The sequence below is a fragment of the Lontra canadensis genome, unplaced genomic scaffold, assembly GCF_010015895.1.
Source record: "Lontra canadensis isolate GAN:19392208 unplaced genomic scaffold, GSC_riverotter_1.0 scaffold41, whole genome shotgun sequence".
Taxonomy (NCBI): Eukaryota; Metazoa; Chordata; class Mammalia; order Carnivora; family Mustelidae; genus Lontra; species Lontra canadensis.
This window is the reverse complement of record NW_022631035.1, coordinates 3,176,361-3,194,940: the sequence shown is the minus strand read 5'-3', so window position 1 is coordinate 3,194,940 and position 18,580 is coordinate 3,176,361. Positions and strand designations below refer to the sequence as shown.

Sequence of the window (18,580 nt, the reverse complement as noted above, 5' to 3'; positions counted from 1 at the left end):
CCTAGTGCACCGAGTCTCAATGACACGGTGCCCCCCTCACCTGCCCCCCAGCGCTCCCCACCTCAGTCCTGTAGTCAGCCCCGCTCCTGGCTGCCGTCACACGCCCAAGCCTCTTATCTGAAGAGAGGAGCGAGCAGGGACAAACCCCCACCTCTGTATCTTTTGGCAGGACAGGAGCGGTCACGGCAAGGGCTCCAGGGTCAGGCCGGCCTATACTCAAATCCCCAGCCCCATTTACTAGCCAGGATCTGAGGCCGCCCTAGGCCTCGGCTACTGCTCAGCTGCCCCACAGACCCGCGAAACCGAGCACCCCCACCGCACAGCTCTTCATGTGACAAAGGTTCTGCAAACACCACCCTGTCTCTAGCCTCTGCTCCTGGTATCCGCCTGCGACCCACGGAATCCAGCTCGGACTCACTCCTCGGAAACGGTCCCCCTCAGAGTCTCCTCTGGGACACAAATCCAGTAGACTGTAGTCTTTGTGCTGGAACACGACAGCCCTGGACAGAGCAGCTGGTCCCTCGCGGGCACGCTCCCCTCTCTGCCAGGGCCCCCTGAGCCCCCAGCTTTGCAGATGCCTCCTGACTGCTGACTCCCGGGCCTGGCCAGGCACTCAGCAGTGCTCCCTCCCAGCGCTCTCCTCCCCACCCCGTGCGTAAACCACATGGTGCCCTGCGCTGGGCTCCCCCTGCAGTGTGTGGGACTGGCCACGGGACCAGGCACGACAGTGCAGCCCAGATTCCAGGAGCTCACGGATGAGCGGGGCTGCACATTGTGGGGGACCCACACCAGAACATACTTTCATTTTGCAAAATTAAAAAACTAACTGCCACCATGTATTTTTACTGCCGTTTGTCAAGAGGAGAAATTTTTTTTTTTTTGAGATTTTATTTATTTATTTGAGAGTGAGAGAGCGAGTGCACAAGCAGAGGGAGAAGCAGGCTTCCCACTGAGCAAGGAGCCCGATGCAGGACTTGATCCCAGGACCCCAGGAGCATGACCTGAACTGAAGGCAGAAGCTTAATTGACTGAGCCACCCAGGTGTCCCAAGAGGAGGACCGTTTTCACTCCCCAAACTATCGAGGGCATGACCTCAGCACAAACGGAAAGCTTGTGGCCCGCCACATGTGATGGCAGCTGCTGAAATCCAGGCAGCCCCAAGCAGGCCTGGCCCGGCCGTTAGAACAGGAGGAGCAAACCATCGCACAGAACCCGCTCTCGGGACCCCGAGGCAGAGCAAGCTCCAAGCTCAAACCAGCCGTCAGGAGGAAAAAAGCCGGATTCCAGCAAGCTGCCTTCAGCAGTCCTGCAGGAGCCCTGCTGGAGATATAGGCTGGTCTCAGGAACACCGAGGGAGAGACCAGGGACTAAAGGCAGCCCCGGAGTCACCCGGAAAGCCCGGCAGAAGGAGGAGCCTGCCGGGTCCTAAGACACAGGCCACACCAAGGGCCGTCCAGTGCTTAGCCTCTGGGACACGAGGCACCCTGGATCGAGACCCATGCAAACCACTGGACCCAGGGGTGGTGCTGAAGTGGCCTCAGTCCCGCCCGGGCACCGGCAGAGGAAGACATGAGCAAGAGTCACAGACCTCGTCTGTGAGGACCAGCCCCCGGAAGCAAGCACCAGGCAGACAGAAAGAGCAAGACGCGATCCCCAGCTCACCTAAAAACCCTCAAACAGGTGTCCGGGGAGAAAAAGACCGGCGTGACAAGTTTCGCAGATGGAGAAAGTGAACTAATGTGGGGCAGTGACGAAATCACGCTGGGAACGAAGTGGGAAGGCAAGGGGCCCAGGCGAGAAGAGATTCAAGTGGGCGTGGGGGAGGGTGCGACAAGGCGGAAAGCAGCCAGAGGGGAGGTCAAGGAAAACAAGGCTGTCAGAGCAAAGGTGGTCCTGTAGGAGACCCCCGTGACTAGAGGCCCTGACGCAGGCCTCTGACACCGAGCCAATACCGTCACGTGCTCCGGAGGTGACAGGGCTCTGACAACTGCGAGTGTCCCTGCTGAGGACAAGAGGCAGGGCGCACACCCCACCAGGGAAACCGCACCTGGGGGCACGACACACGGATGCACGACATCTGCCCCATTTACCGTCCTGCGCTCTCGAGCCACAGCACTCAAAGTGAGCTAAACCAAGTGACGGTGTTCGGCAGTGACGTGCCCGGGCTGGCAGAAACGGTATCTGCGCCCACGAAGCCCGAGTAGACGGGGCCACAGGTGCAGCCTCACGACGTCCCTGGTCAGGTGTCTGCCAAACCGACCGACGACGGTCCGCTCTAAAGACACTCCTTAGTGAAATCATCGGGCTTTAAACGGTGAAAAATGATCCTGAATCATTTTGGTAAGGTCCTTGCAAGGTCAAGAGAGGGACTGGCCTCGGGCTTCCGGAACCCCGCATCCCCCAGCCCCGGCTGCCTGGGAAGCCCTGGCAGGAGGACAGGTCCACCCACCCCGGGCTTACTGAGTGGGGGAAAGACTGAAGCAAAGCTGGGGACGAACACGGGAGGAGAACACAGTAAGGTAAGAGGTAAAGCATCTAAGAGGCAGGCGGAGACGGAAGGATGGAGGTGCCAGGCCCCCAAACACTGACACACAGAGCCACGGTCCAGAGAAAAGCGAGGCCATGACCGGATCGGAGATCCAGGTCTTCTGAGCACCGCACAGCAGTTAAGACACGACCGCGCAAAGGGAAACCGGAGAGGGAGAAACGCGGCCAACGTGCTGTGGCATCATTGTAAGCCTCAGCATCACGGCCGGGTCAGGACCCAACTCCAGTCGTCACAACAGATGCAAAGGGCTGAACTTGCCTACGAACGACAGGCTTTCAACAAAGATGGGACCGTGTGGGTATGTGACCACAGCCGCGTCTACAGAGAAAAAGCTCCAGGAGGCCCAAGGAGGCGGGCACCTGCCAGGGAGAGGAGACCAAACACTCTGGCCCAGCGCAGAGACCGAGGCAGAGGAAGCGAGTATGGCAGGGCAGGCGGCCGGGCAGGCGGCCGGGCACCCGACCACCCGCCGACGCAGAGCACGCCGGGTCAGGTCCCGTGCACACCGGTCACAGGGCCGGCACGAGCGAGGCCCACGAAGTAGAAATAGCATGAATATGCCCTCTGCCCACACATCCATCCAGTCTCAGAACCGAGAGGAAAGAAAGTCACTTCCACCCGCACATCAAACTGGCTCGTTCAGCGGACACGACTCTTACTTCTTCTCATTTCACGAAGAGCAGCAATGCCTTTCTCGCAGACGGGTATCCGGAAAGCGTCCCATAACCCCCTGCACGGGGGCCTGGCCGTGCCTGGCTCACCTGACGTCAGCCACGCACATCCTTCCGCCAACGCCCGGCCACTACTGTGCCCCGGACCACGGGAGGCTCATAGCCACCCACCCTGCTGCCCAGAAGACACACATGGACTCCACCCTACCGCCCACAGGCCCAAACCCTGAACCTATCCATCCCACCTACCAACCCGGCCCATCCCTCCCAGATTCTCCCATCCATGGAGCATCTAGGTAATGAGGCTGGCATGGTGGCACAGTCAGCTGCCGTCCTCAACCTCCCAAGTGATTTTGCTGTATGACCAGGGCTGGGAACTCCTGCTGGGGACGTGCTGTACCTACCTCCGTGGCAGGGAGGCCACGCCCTCCCCACCTGCAGGCCTCCCCCAGGACCAGCCACACTCCTTACCGCCTCCCTCCCCCATCTCAGCCCTGCAGGGACTCCTAGAAGGCCTCCCGGAGGTAAGAGGGCAGCAGAATTCTCCTGGGAATAGCTCCCAGGGCTGCTCCGCTACAGCACTTACCACGTGACCTTGTAGACACTGGCCAATATCTGGCTTATCCCTCACTCTCTGAGCTCCTCCCACCCAAGAACCCAGTCTTTCACCTGGAAGTACTCAGTGCAAACCCAGTGCCTGGCACACAGGGAACATCGGCAAAGAGCTCACATCGTTAGCTAGAGCCCAGGGCGGGGAGAGGCACAGAAGGGCAGCCCCAGCGTCCATCCGCCTGTGGGGACTGAAGCCGAAGAGCATGTGATCTCGATACACATCTCAGTACAGCGAGGGACAGATGCCAGAGGAACCCATGGGACGTTTTCTCAGGGTTTAAAAAGAACCGCAGCACTGAGACCAGAGGTTTCCCACGATCACAGCTACTACTCGACTTTGTTGAAGGACATTCCGGATGCTTAAGCTGTTTAAGGAGCATTTCCAGACTCCAGGACTCAGTTCTACCCCAAGCCCAAGCAACAGCCCTGGAACAGGGAGCATTTTCAGCCTATTTCCCTTTGTCTGAACCCAGGCGCCAGGAGCTACAAAAACATCCCTGACCGTAACTGTTTCACGAAAGGGAAGACGAGGCAGGAAGTCAGCGACCTGTCACATGCGTCTGTCTCTGCTTCCCAGTCCGAAATGAAGACATCAGAACCAGGAAGAATGAAGCCTCAGTCATACACCTCCCGCCCTCAGATGTCCCCGCGCTGTCATGAAGACGCTGGCATCCCTACCACCCACCCTGCCTCACAAGCACGAGGTGGTTTTTAAGAGATGGGAAGAGTCCAGGACAACAGCTGAAGGCCCTCAGAAGGACCTGCCAAAACGTTTTCCCTGCAGCGAGCTGCGGGGATGGGGCTCCCCCTCGGCGCCCGCCACCGCCCCCCATCCCAGCGCGGAGCTGCAGGGGCTGCGGGAACGGTCCTGCACCAGAGCTCCAGCAGGCGCGGGACCTGACCCGGGTGTCCGTGGAACGCGCCTGCCTCCCCGAGAACGGGCTTCGGCTGCCTCCACGGCAGCAGGGTCTGAAGCCCCTCAGGACAGAGGAGGCACATACTTGGCGCAGCCGTTCAAACAGGCCTTCTGCATGGCGTCCACGATATACCGGAGGAACTCGTGTGCGTCCTCTTGGTTCCCAAAGCGGAAGTGCCGAGCGATTTCTGGAGAGAGAGAGAAACGTCAGACAGGCAGGAACGAGCTCACGCCTTCTCCCCCGTCTCCCACCGCTGTGTGCTCATCGGCGACCCCCCGCCGTCCCCGGGGGCCGGCAGCAAGCGAGGGAACCAAGAGCTCAGCAGGAACCGTGTGTCCCAACCCCAAGCGCTCGAGGCAGGGGTTTTCTTAGGCGACCGGAGGGCCCGCACTGTCCATACTCCACAGGAAGGCACAGATGCCGCGCATCAGCGGGCACTAAGGGTGGGAAAGCCACTGGTGAGCTCGTTTTCCAGGAGCCGGCACAGAGCACAGGCAGGTCACAAGGACGCCGCCCAAGGTTTCCGAAACCAACTGACCTTGTGTCTTCTACTGAGCGAACAGGCGATCGGTGCTAATTGGTCCTGGGACATTCGGAAAAGCCCCAGCCTCCCCCTCCTCCCTGAGACTCAGCCCCCAGCTGGCCCGAGCCTCCGTCCGTTAAGGGGTCAGCGCCCCCCGCCTCCCGCCCCACACCAGCCCCTCAGTCGGTACTACCACGTGCTCCGAAGTCTGTGACGGGAAGTCACAGGACTCCTGGGGCTCGCTGCTGACTCCTCCCCACATCCCCAGTGCCCTGCGCCCCCAGCGCCACCAGACTCGGGCTGAGCTGGTGGGGCCGGGGGACTCTTACTTTTCAGATCTCGGATGAAGGAGACGGGCTTGATGGCGTTGCCGCTGTTGGCGAAGGCCTGGACCATGTGGTTCTGCATGAGGCACAGCATGCAGAAGCTGCCTTGGTGACCTGCGCGGCACGAGGCGGTCCTGGTTGGTCAGAGCTCCCCACTCGCTCCCGACGCCCCCATCCAGATTGCGGGCCCCACACGCACCCCACCCCAGGCTCGTGCTACTGACCCGTGCGAGCCCTCTCCGCGTGCCCTTGGTGCTAGTTCCTGATAAGAAGAGGAAGCCTGATTCTCAACAGGAAGCTTACAACAACACGTCGTCTACCTTCTAACCTGTGCCACGTGGTCAGTGAGAACGTTCCAGGGATTCCAGACAACCCCGAGTCTGCTCCTCAAACGTGGAATCCCCTGTCCACGCGGACACGGCTCTGCCTGCGGAGAGCCCAGGCGGCCAGAGCGCGCGGCCACAGACTGTACAGAAACAGGTGCAGGCAGAGCTTGGCTTACAAAGGGGGCCCAACTGAGACCACAGGCCGGGCCCGCCAGTCCGTGCCACATCCGAAACGCTGTTGCTGCTGCGGCAGCAGGCTGGAGAGTAGTGCCTTCTAACCTTTACTGCAAACTAAGAGATCTTTTACACACAAAGCACAAAGCCTGTACCGCTCAGCTCCAGTCGAGATATCTTCAAAGTAAAATGCCACGTCACAGTGACGTCCCCTCCGTCGCACTGCCCGGAGTCTCTCACTGGAGGAACCACTAACCTCAGTGGCTCCCGACTGCTCCCGTTAACGTAGTTCCTGCGCCAACACACGTGCAGACCACACGCAGCAGGTGTGGTTAACCTTGCTTTGCACAAACTACGCCACGTGGTATGTACTGGCCAGCGGTCCTGATGCAGCTCTGGGTCCTCCACATAGACTAGAGCCTCTCACCCAACGGAGAGACCACAGTTCACGTACGTGTTCCTGCTGACACACACGGATCCTTCCTGCTATCACAGACAATCCTGCACCTGTCTCTGTGTCCAACCTTCTCGAAGGCATAAACTCACCACAGGCTTCTGGGTCCAAGGGCAAACCCACGTTCAGTGCTGTCTCAGATACACTCCAGTACCGCCCAAGCAGATCCGGTCGTAACACACAATGCACCACAAACCAGCTGTCCTCCCCGTGCAACAGCTCTCCTCACCCAGGTACTTCGACCCACTCCAAGTCAGTAACAAAGCAGCCTGCGGCCTGTGGTCTTTAGAAACAGAACACAGCTCAGGCTGGCAAAGATGTGGAGGGATGGGGACCACTCCCTGTGCACCGTTGCTAGGGATGCACACTGCTCCAGCAACTGTGGAAAACAGGAGGGCACTCCCTCAAGCAATTAACAACAGAATTCCCAAACAGCAATCCCACTTGTGGGTTTACATGCAAAAGAAATGAAAGCAGGGCTTGAACAGGTTCCGTGTACCAGCCTCTTCCCAGCGTTATTCGCAAGACCTAACAGAAGCCAAGCGTCCACCAACAAATGAATGGGTAAGAAATGCAGGATGTGCGCACAACAGACTATCACTCAGCCTTAAAAGCAGATCTGACACTTGCCACGCCACCACAGATGAACCTTGAGGACGTGATGCCGCGTGAAGCCGGCCATGCACCGGAAGATCAATACTGTAGGGTTCTGATTCTGCGAGTGGCTGGAGTCGCCCAGCTCACAGACGGAAGGGAGGAGGGGGGCGCCAGGGGCTAGGGGAGGGGGTGGGCAGCCAGGGTTGAAGGGGTAGGGCTGCTGTGTGGCAAGAGGAAGGAGCTCTGGGGATGGACGGCTTCACCATAACGTAGATGTTTTTAACGCCTCTGAGCTGTACACCCAGAAGTGGTCGATCCCGGGGCACCCGGCTGGCTCGGTCAGTGGAGCATTCGACTCGACCCAACGGTCATGAGTTTGAGCCCTACGCTGGGCATAGAGAGTACTTGGGGAAACAAAATTAAAAGAAAAACTTTTAAAATGGTAAATTTTACATTATATGCATTTACTGCAATACCAAAGTTTTATCTAAAAAAAAAATGCTAGGGGCACTTGGGTGGCTCAGTGGGTTAAGCCTCTGTCTTCGGCCCAGGTCATGGTCCCAGGGTCCTGGGATCGAGCCCCACGTAAGGCTCTGTGCTCAGTGGGGAGCCTGCTTTCCTCTCTCTCTCTGCCTGCCTCTCTGCCTGCTTGTGATCTCTCTCTCTCAAATAAATAGATAAAATCCTTTAAAAAATAAATTAATGAAATAAATAAAAGTTTAAAAAATGCTAAACCCCCCCAAATTAAAAAAAATTTTTTAAAATGCTACTATATACACACCCCTCTGGAGGATTCTTAGAAAAGTTTATATGAGCACCTTTACAAAAAGGGGAGACTTTCACTTCTCATTCCAGAGCTTTTGGATTCTTCTAACCCTAACCATTAATTATTTTTAAAATGACAATAATGCCTGAGGGGCTCAAATTTAGGCAAAAAAGTAAGACATGTTATTAAAAGAACTTAAACACAAGCATTCACAATTGCTGATTTTCAGAGTGATGCAGGGGGACCCTGGCACCCTGGGGCCTTCACAGCACAGGCATCCTGAGGGAGGGCGAGAGAGCCCACCACGAAGAGGGGCCAATCCCAGCTGCTCCCACTCACGCCCTTGCTCCCATGGGCTGCAGAGCACGTGTGGCGGGTTACGGGGATTTCCGGTGTCACCAACTTTGGCTCCACCAACCCTAACCGAGCTGAGGAAGGTCCTGCCAAGGAAGCTGGGTGAACAAGAGAAGGACAGAGTGACCCACGTCCGGAGAGCGGGGTCTCCTCACCACAGTCATGAGAGAAGAACGGTGCCGGGTGCCGGAGGGCTCAGTCAGCTGAGTGTCTGACTCTTGATCTGAGCTCAGGTCATGACCTCAAGGTCACGGGACTGAGCCCCACCTCAGGCTCTGCACTGGGCCTCTGAGTCAGCTTGAGAGTCTCTCGCTCCCCCACTCTGTCCCTCCCCCCACCAAGTGGGCACTCCCTCCCTCTAAAAAAAAAAAAAAAAAAAAAAAAGGCTTAAAAAGACAAAAAAAACAAAAAACCCCCACAATGACAGCCCAGTCAAGTCTTGCTAAAAGTCTACCCAGAACGCCCACGACATCACCAAGGTCACTACCGAAACAGATTTATGACCGACTTCACCTGCCGGTGCCTCGGTATGGCAACTCCAGCCACCGCGGGGCCATCACCATCACAAGATGCTTAAAATGCCATTTCCAGCGCATGTCACCTTTCACTCATTTAAAAAGAAGCAACATAATGAACCTCCCCGAACACATCACACAAGCACGTATCTGAACGCTGCACCTCTCTTGCTCCCATCTCCCTGCCTCTGGCTCTATCCAGATTTCCTGACTTATTTTCATTGTTCACCAATTTAAAAAAATCATTTTTTAAGTCTTATCCCCTACGTGGATACCTAAACACTGCATCGTCTTGTTTTCCAACTCCATAAATAACCATTCAGGCTGGACGCAACATTTGGGGCTTTTCTGGGGATTAGGCGGCTGTGCGCACGGAGCGGTCCTCCTTCCCCCGCCTCGCTGCTACTCCTGCAGGGGCCCACACCGCGTTTCAAGCATCCATCCTGCTGACGGGCACCTGAGCGGCTTAGTTTGCTGCCTACAGACGATTTTACACAGGCGTCCTGGCAGGCACAGACCAGAGCTCTTCTGCAGGTGGAGACCCGCTGGCTGGTAGGTTGCCTGGAAGCTGAGGCCAGTTCAGACCAGCATAGAAGGTTCTCCCTCATCCTCATGCTGACACTTAGTACCGCTCGGCCTCTGCTGGCACACCCATCACAAAGGTGTCACTGCACCTGTCACTTCGAGAGCATGTCCCTGGTTCCTGTCTCTCCCTACACTCAAACCACGAGTTTCCTCTTCTGTAAAATGCCGGTTCATCATTTTCTTTTGCTTTTTTATGAGTGCTCTTTCCCTTGTTGGTCTGAATTATTTCCACATTCTTGGTAGCGATCCTTTGTGGGTTGTGTGTCCTGGGTCTTGCCTCCAGTTCGTAGCTCCCTGTTTGCCCTTTAAGTGTTTTCTGGAAACAATGTTAACTTCAATGCAGCTGAATGTGTCATTTTTCTTTTATAGTTGGTGCCTTCTGAGCCTTAAGAAATCTCCCATACCAAGGTCAGAAGGAGATTTACCAATGTTTGTTGTAAGAATCTTAACATTTACTTTTGATATTAAATTTTTTTAAAGATTTTATTTATTTATTTGACAGAGAGAGATCACAGGTAGGCAGAGAGGCAGGCAGAGAGAGGAAGGGAAGCAGGCTCCCTGCTGAGCAGAGACCCCCCCCGATGCGGGACTCGATCCCAGGACCCTGAGATCATGACCTGAGCCGAAGGCAGTGGCTTAACCCACTGAGCCACCCAGGCGCCCCTGATATTAAATTTTTAACGCGTTCTCTGTGCACAGGTATGCTGTGAAATGGGGATCCTATTCGCTTCTTCCATACGTAAGCCCGAGTTCCTGTAAAGTTTCATTTATTTCAAATGGGAGCCACGTGAAGAACCAACACGTCACACACCTCCAGGTGTACGCAGGTCCCTGGGCTCTATTCCATTCCTTCAGTGAGCAGGTCCCCTCCCTGACCCAAAACTATGATGTCTTAATCTAACTTGACAAGACTTCATAGTCGCTCAGGTGGCTCTGTCCTCATAGTCTCCTTCAGAGGAGCCTTGGTGATTGGTCCTCCGCCCTGCTTTTCCATATAAATGTTAGAATCAGGTAGAGTCACGTTAATTGGGGGAGAATCAACATTTTTGTGATAGTGAGGCTTCCCTCTGAAAGCAGCTCTCTTCAGGTATGTAGACAACTGTGTCATGTCTTCTAGTGAAGGATTTCTTGGTAAATTTAAACCTAGATGCTCTATCACTTTTGTTGTGATTCTAAATTTTACAGTGGAAAAAAAACTTGTTTTTAAGATTTTATTTATTTGACAGAGACAAGCAGGCAGAGAGGCAGGCAGAGAGAGACGGGGAGGCAGGCTCCCAGCTGAGCAGAGAGCCCGATGCGGGGCTCCATCCCAGGACCCTGAGATCATGGCCTGAGCCGAAGGCAGAGTCTTTAACCCACTGAGCCACCCAGGCGCCCCTATGGTGGCAAAATTCTTTTAAAAACTTTGTTATTTGGTGTAGAGATATTCAACTAACTTTTTCTTTACACTAATGTCATATCTCATCACGCTGCCAAATTTCTACTTAGATTCTCTAGCTTTTTCTTTTTTTTTTTTAAAGATTTTATTTATTTATTTGACAGACAGAGATCACAAGTAGACAGAGAGGCAGGCACAGAGAGAGGGGGGAAAGCAGGCTCCCTGCCAAGCAGAGAGCCTGATGTGGGGCTCAATCCCAGGACCCTGAGATCATGACCTGAGCTGAAGGCAGAGGCTTAACCCACTGAGCCACTCAGGCGCCCGATTCTCTAGCTTTTTAATGCAGGAATGTCATTTTCAGGGAACAACAGCACGCTCCCTCCTTTTGCCTCCTAGGTCACGGCTGGGGTAGCACCGACACATCTTCGGCACAAGTGGCGAGAGGCCCTTGCTTCCCTCTGCATTCTGAAGGGTGTGCTTCCAATATTTTCCGATCTAGAACGCTTTTTTGTAGTGCTTAGTAGATGCCCTTTATCAAGGTAAGGGAACTCCTTCCTGTTGCGCCTTCGCTAGTTTATCATAAACTTCTTCTGGGGGCACTACTTTCAGGCAACCTCTCTCTCTTTCAATCTGTTGATACAGTAATTAGGGAAGCAAACTTAGCAGTCTCTTTGGTAGCGCTTACCGTGCGCCAAGTACTATTCTGAGCACTTTACGTCAGTGGCTCAAGCTTCCCAAGAGCTCTATTGGGGAGATGATACTCTTACTTGGCCGATGAGGAACAGGGAGCTTCTAGAAGGTTAGGTAACATTCCAGGGATCACAGCACTTCAGGGGCAGAGCCAGGACAGGGCCCAGCAGACCCACCTCCGGAGGAGTGGGTTCACCTGCCGTGCTGTGTGCGCTCCATGGTGACACTCCGAGGACAGCCCTGCATCCCCAGGACAAACACAAGCTGCTCGCGGTGTGGCAGGGATGACTGCCTGCGGCAGTATTCGGTCTAGAAATTCTGTAACTTCACTCGCAAATGGGACCGTATGGTTGCTTTCTCCTCCTGTACCTGCTTAACTGTTACCCAAGAATCTAATAAAGTGAGCTGAGGGTTCCCTATTCTCTGGCAGAATCTGTTTCTCTACGTTTTCATAAAGCTCGCCCAGAAACGATCTCAGCCTGGTATTCTCTTCATGGGAAGATTTTTAACCACCAACCCAATTTCTTGAATAGTCAGCAGGCTTTCTGCTTGCTCCGGTTCTGCTCTGTGACATTTTATCCCAGTTTGTCCTCTCACATCTCTCCTCTGGGGCGCACCACGTAAGGGACGCAGCACAGACGGGTACCCCTGTGGATGTGGGGTCATCGAAGGTCCATGTTTTGTACGTGTTTTTTAAAAACAGCCTTTCTCCCCTTGGGTACTCATTCCCAGAACAGGCTGGGACCAATACTCTACCCCAGTGCCCGGCTCCCACGGCCTGGCCCACAGCGGGCACACGGCCGACGGAGCTTTCGTCAGCCACTACGTCGCCGGCTCCACTCCTGAATCTGCCCTGGGCCGAGGGCTGCTAGCACCATGGCCGCATGGGTCCGTCTCCCCAGGAGACCGGCCGGTCCCCCGCCTCCCAGCCCACCCGCAGCCGCCAGCGGCACTCACAGTTGCGAGTATGCTCCTTGGAGAGCAGGTAGCTGGCCAGAGGCGGGGTGTAGGTCAAGCACTGGAGGGTCGAATTCAGGAAGCAGGTGTTGCCGAGGTTGTGAAGTCCCGCTCCCACGCGGTAAACCCGCTCCCACTTCAGCGACAGCCGCTCCGTGGGGAAGAGCACTTTCTGCGGGGCGGGGACGCCATCACCGCTGCTCTCGTAGGCGTGCTCGCTGCCTGCGAGAAAGGGACAGGGAGGAAAGCAGGGCTTAAGTCTGCGCCCAGGGGGGTCATGAAAAAGAAATCACTGACAGGCACACTCCACATGCACTTGACAAGACGCGGTGTCGAAGGGTAACCGGTGTCCCCTGGAAGTTATTAGAAAGCCCCAGTGAAAACCCAGTCATCCCGTGGCTCCCACGGACTGCTCAGGTCTGGAATTCCAGGAGCCCTCCGTGGAGGAGGAGAGGACACCCGGGGAACGAAGAGCTAGAGCCAGGCCTCGGCACTCCGAAGCCCGGCCCGTTTCTCCCGCTCGTTTCCTAGCCCCGCTTTTGATCTTATCAAACACACACAGTCCCAAGGGTTCCTAAAGATACAGATGCCATCGTGAGGCAACCCCGCGTCACTACTTCTGTAACTATCGAGCACTGACCCCAGAGAAGTGTCTCCACTCCGACCACATCCTGCTCTTGTCCCCCCTAATCTGTCAACACTCCGTCTACCGCACGGCCAACACACAAGGGTGGGGCCCCTTCTGCCCACCCCCTGGGCGTCCGTACCCTGTCTCCTGGCCTGTGGCTCGTCTGCACTCCTGTGGCGACTCGCTCCCTCCGTTTTAGGGTTCAGCAAGACATATTTGCTCTTTAAGGACTCCAGCTGATAGGAGAAACTCTTGCTGGCTGGCTCGAACTCGATCTTCTGTAAAAGGACCTTCTTGGCAGAGGAGGCCAGAAGCTTCCCCAGCTCCCCATCGTCGGCCGAGTCCTTGCGGCCGGGTTTCAGGGCTTCCTTCAGCTTATCGACTATGGGCATGGTGCATCACTGTGGGGACAAGAAGGAGCACATAGTGACGAGTAACTAAGTCCCAGGAACAAAGCGTCACTTCTCTGAAAGTCCCCTCTGGTCTTTCTGGACACTGAGCACCACCAAGGTTACTCTGGCTTGGCTGCCAGCCCCACGAAGGAGGCGTGAGACACGGAGACACACTACCGACCGCCATGACAGAGCCCACACCTCCGTCAGGAAGGGAAGGCACTTCCACAAACAGCACTAAAGAGACGATGGCGGCGCTGGGAAGCCGGAGGGGCCCCGCAGCATGTCCTTGTTGAGCGACTACAGGCCTCGGCTTGGTGCAATCTCCTTTGGGGGTGACCACGTGGTCCTAACGTGTGCTCAAGAACGGGTGACACTGGTGCTCGGAAGACGCTCCGGCTGCACACACACACCCACACGCTTCCAGAACAAGCGTGGTGAGTTGCGGCGCACACCTCTGTGCTCGGGCTCGGGCTCTTCCAAGTGAAGGCCAGAGGGCACGGGTCATCACTGAAACGCTGCGAGTCCACACCGACACGCACTGTAAGTGCAACACACGCAACAGATCTCAAAGACTTGGCGAAAGAATGTAAAACATCTCAATAATTCTGAGCCTGGTTACAGGCTGAAATGATAATATTTTACACACACTGGGTTAAGGAACATGAAAATCAATTTCACTTGCTTTTTATTATTTAACGTGGCTACCGGAAAATTTTAAATTATACGTGTGGCCTGTGTTAGCGGACAGCACTTGTACAGATGATCGTTCTGAAAGTGAGGGAGGGGACACGGGACGGTGGTGAGACTGGCACGGTACACGCAAGACACCCAGATCTCAAGAGGGAAATGATGGCTCCGGGTGGAGAGCGGCAGGCCTGGCTTATTCCCGCACCTATCGGCCCTAAATTCCAGGGACAACCACTGTGACCTCCCAGCTCCCCTATTCTGTGTAAAACAGGGGGCTGAAAGCAGCACCAAAGGTGGATTTGAGGTTACCGTGGTGAGAGCGTGCTGCAGTGCTGGAAACACGACTGACCAGGAATCCCCCCCAATCACCTCTGATTGCAAGTCACTACCTTTCAACTCAACCATCCCAGCCAGAGCTCAAAGGCAATCTGAGTCACAGTTAGAAAAATAAGTTGGTTAACTGCTCACGGTCATCAGAAAAAGGACTCCGTTAGGTATCTGGCATCCAGCCAGCCCACAGGGGACCACCGTGGCAGGAGGAGCCTGAAACTTAGTGACAGCATCTCTTACTAAGCCGTATCCTTATGGAGCATCTCACTCCCCACACAGGTCAAATTTCTTTATCTATAAAAACTTGTGTGGGGGCGCCTGGGTGGCTCAGTGGGTTAAAGCCTCTGCCTTTGGCTCAGGTCATGATCTCAGGGTCCTGGGATCGAGCCCCACATTGGGCTCTCTGCTCAGTGGGGAGCCTGCTTCCCTCCTCTCTCTGCCTGCCTCTCTGCCTACTTGTGATTTCTGTCAAATAAATAAATAAATTCTTTAAAAAAAAAAAAAACTTGTGTGGGCAGGGGGAGGCATATTTGGGGGTTCAGTTGGTTGGGTATCTGCCTTCGGCTCAGGTCGTGATCTCAGCGTCCTGGGATTGAGCCCCACATCAGGCTCCTGCTTGTTAGGAAGCCCGCTTCTCCCTCTGCCTGTGGCTCCCCGTGTTTGTGCACATACTCTCTGTCTCTATGAAATAAATACATAAAATCTCAAAAAAAAAAAATTTCTGCAGGGGCATCTGGGGGCTGAGTCTGTACAGTGAGCGCCTCTTCATCTTGGGGCTGAAGGTTTGAGCCCCATGTTGGGTAGAGAGATTAGTTCTGCAATGAGTAAAAATGTAAGAGACTTCCCGCCCCCCCAAAAAAAAGCAAGCACAAAGGGCGCCTGGGTGGCTCAGTCGTTAAGGGTCTGCCTTCGGCTCAGGTTGTGATCCAGGGTCCTGGGATCGAGCCCCACATCCGGCTCCCTGCTCGGCGGGAGCCCTGTACTCCCTCTCCCACTCCCCCTACTTGTGTGCCCTTTCTCTCTGTGTGTGTCTGCGTCAAATAAATAAAATCTTAAAAAAAAAAAAAAAAGCAAGCACAAGTTCTTTGATTTGAGGAAATAAAAGAACCTTTCCCAAGAGGAATTATCGAAGTGTTCCCACCCACTGAAGCACTGCTCCTCGGCTACAAGCCAGCGACGTGGGGAAATGAAAAACGACTCCGAAGTCTGGGCTGGCTCACCTGGGACGGCTGACCTCGGGCGTGTTGGGGCTGCAGCATGGGGTCAGGTTCCGGCCAGACTGGGCAGGCACAGGGCAGGACCCTCCGGTTCATGAGCTCCTTGGCTGCGCCCCATGAAATCACCAAAGCTGCAAGTCTGTTGTCCCGAAGAGGCGTCAGAATCTGTGGGGTGAACAGGGCACCACATGAGGCCGCTCTCTTCCACCATCTCAGCCCCACGGCACCGACCCAGGGCGGGAAGGCAGGCTGTCTGTCTGGAAGAGTCTGTTTGAAGGAGTATGGACGGAGCTGGGAGGATTCGGGAGTCTGGGGAAGAACTGAACGGACTCGCTACAAGTTACTACGATGTGCGTGATAGGAAAACACTGCCCTTGGCTTGGTATCTTAACCTTCAGGCCCGTGACAAGCCCAGTGAGCAAAAATCTTCAGTGAACTCCAGTCTAAATCACTCTCCAAAGAGTGAAAGGTCCGACATCCAGATTTCATAAACCAGAATTTCCAAAAAAAGAAAGGAAAAGAATCGAAGGAACAGTAAGAATTACCGCATTTTCACTTTGCTAAGGGCAGATATTTTTCCTTCAACTACCATCCACAATCACTGTAACTACATTAAATTAAAATACTTAACAATGTATTTTTGCGCAAGCATTCAAATATGTACAAGGTGGTGGGAACAACACAGGACCACCGCGTTCCCTTACTCAGCATCAGTCATTGCTGCGCAAGCCACTCCGGATTCCTTTCCTGTCCCCACATTACTGACAACAAATTTCAGATACATCATGCCTCACAGCCATAAATAAAAGTATACCAACACCAAAATAAATGGGGGCATGATGAACATGATCTCAGAATAAAAGCCAATCGCTAAGGTGAAACTTCCAGTCTCACAAAAATCTCCTTATAATATCCCTGTCTTAGTCCAAACTCGTACCTCCACGTGGACAGGCGGACATGGGCCCAAGGGCAAATGTTCAGGAATCAAACAGCAAGACGACAAACAGAACTCGGCAGATAATAACCCAATTTATCTCAAGAGAAGAGATTTAAAGAACATCTATCCCACAGCCTACTCCTCATGGTGGAAGTCAGAAATTTTGAACAATTTTTCAATTTCTGACAAAGATCGACCTCTATGTCACCAGTTCCACCCAAAACATCAACAATAACCCAAAAAATGTGCTCTAAGGTGTAGGAACCCAGAGAAAAATGTCCTTGTAATCAGAAGGCCCTCTGATGTACACGTTTGACAGGACGTGCTTCAAAACCTGGCAAGGGTGCTCCCTCCGCTCCACCGTCCAGGAACCACTCAGGCTCCTCCAGGCCCCTTTCTACGTCGAGAAGGAAAACAGCATCCGCAGAACACCCTTCAAGCATATTCTCTCCCCCTCCTCCCTCTAAATGCACTTTTCCGGGATGAAATGCAACCAAGACTCACAGGGTCAACCACGTGCTGGTGGGGGAGGAGCCCAGATGGACAGAGCCTGGGGCCTCCCAGGGGCACTTTCACTGGGGCCTCCGGTCCCGCAGAGCCTGCAGAACACCGGTCTCCAGCCGGGAAAGGGTAAGCAGAGCCTCCCTCTCCTTGGAGGCCTGGTTCTAGGCGTCTCTTACAGAAACCAGGCTGGCCACCATGCTTTCCTCTCTCATCTGTCTCCGTTTCAGAAGCTCCTCTGCCTCGCCCCTAGGACCCCAGGGGAGGCTCAACTCTCCCGAATAAAACACAGGGTATTTTACAACCCCACAGCTTGTCCCCACCCACCCACATTCACCATAATCATGACCCTGAAGAAGGTTACCGTCTCCAGGGATAAGTCTTTCCCACATTTCTTACTAAAAGGGGGGGAAAATGAAATTTCAGCCGTGCTGTCCAGCAGAACAGGCTCCTCCAGATTTTGACTTAAGGTATTCCAGGGGAAGTCTGGGTCCTGCCCTGGTGATGCTTCCTTGGGAAACGGCTGTGCCCAAGACCGACAGAGACCACTGCCTTCCCCGACTCCCCGGGGCTCCTGGCTGGGGCAGCTCTCTCCCCCACCACCGGTCGGGGTTCCCCGGGAACAGCAAAGCGCGCGCCTCCCCGACCCTCTCTGCGGACCCCCCAGCCCCTCGCGGACTGCGCAGCCCTGGGCCTTTCCTGCGGATCCTGAGTCCTTGCGGACCGCGCGCCCCTGACCTCCCCGTGGACCGCCGAACCGCTCACGGGACGGACCGTAAGCCCCCGACCTCCCCGCACCCCGGAGTCTTCGCAGACCGCGCGCCCCTGACCTCCCCGCGGACCCCTAAGCCTCTCCCGGACAGCACGGCCCCGAACCGCTCGCTAACGAAGTAGCCCTGGGCCCTCCCCACGGGCCCCCGAGCCCCTCGCGGCCGCGCGGCCGTGTCTTCCCCGGTGCGCCCCCCTTCAGGCCGCACCTTCCCGCGCCTCCGGCCCAGCCGAAGCCCTCCACCCGGCCAGACGCGCAGCCTCCCGTCGGCCTGCGCGCCGCCGAGACCCGGCCCCAGCCTACCCGGCCCTCGGCGGGCCCGGCTGCAGGCCCGCGGCGCTGGCGTCTACTCGGCCCGGGCCCCGCACACGCACCATCCGGGCCTCGGGCGCCTCACACACGTGTCACAGCGACGCTTAAAGGCGCCGCGACTGGCGGCCCGCGCTGCGGGACTCGGAAGGTCGTGGCGGCTTTAAGAGACGGGGCTAGCTGCGTCCCCGCTCCCTCGGCCCGCCCACAGCCGTTCTACGTGGCCTATACGTCACCCTGCCCCCCGCGGCCCCTCCAGCCTACGCGATGACGCAAACACGCAGAGCCGGAGTCACCCCGCCCCCTGGGCCGGAGCCCCGCGCGTTCCCGGAGAGCACGTGAGGCGGCCGCTTCCGGGTCTGCCGCGGGTGTGCGGCGGGCGCAGCCTCGGAGTGCGGGCTCCTTGCGCGTGCC

At 55.7% G+C, this 18,580-nt stretch overlaps 1 protein-coding gene across 2 annotated transcripts in view; it reads right to left on the bottom strand.

Annotated features, from left to right (window-relative positions):
- USP36 (ubiquitin specific peptidase 36) overlaps window positions 1-18,294 on the bottom strand; it is a 35,754-nt gene extending 17,460 nt beyond the window's left edge. Inside the window, exons 1-6 of one of the 2 annotated variants that reach the window (XM_032870476.1) lie at window positions 18,161-18,294; window positions 15,654-15,815; window positions 13,161-13,422; window positions 12,394-12,615; window positions 5,601-5,711; window positions 4,833-4,935 (exon numbers count right to left, since the gene is read on the bottom strand). In XM_032870476.1, the coding sequence (XP_032726367.1) occupies window positions 4,833-4,935; window positions 5,601-5,711; window positions 12,394-12,615; window positions 13,161-13,413 (689 nt within the window). In that variant the 5' untranslated portion in view covers window positions 13,414-13,422; window positions 15,654-15,815; window positions 18,161-18,294. Of the gene's footprint in view, window positions 1-4,832; window positions 4,936-5,600; window positions 5,712-12,393; window positions 12,616-13,160; window positions 13,423-15,653; window positions 15,816-18,065; window positions 18,137-18,160 lie in introns of those variants that run through there. The other variant, XM_032870475.1, reaches the window with a different exon arrangement.
- Window positions 18,295-18,580: the final 286 nt, after the last annotated feature.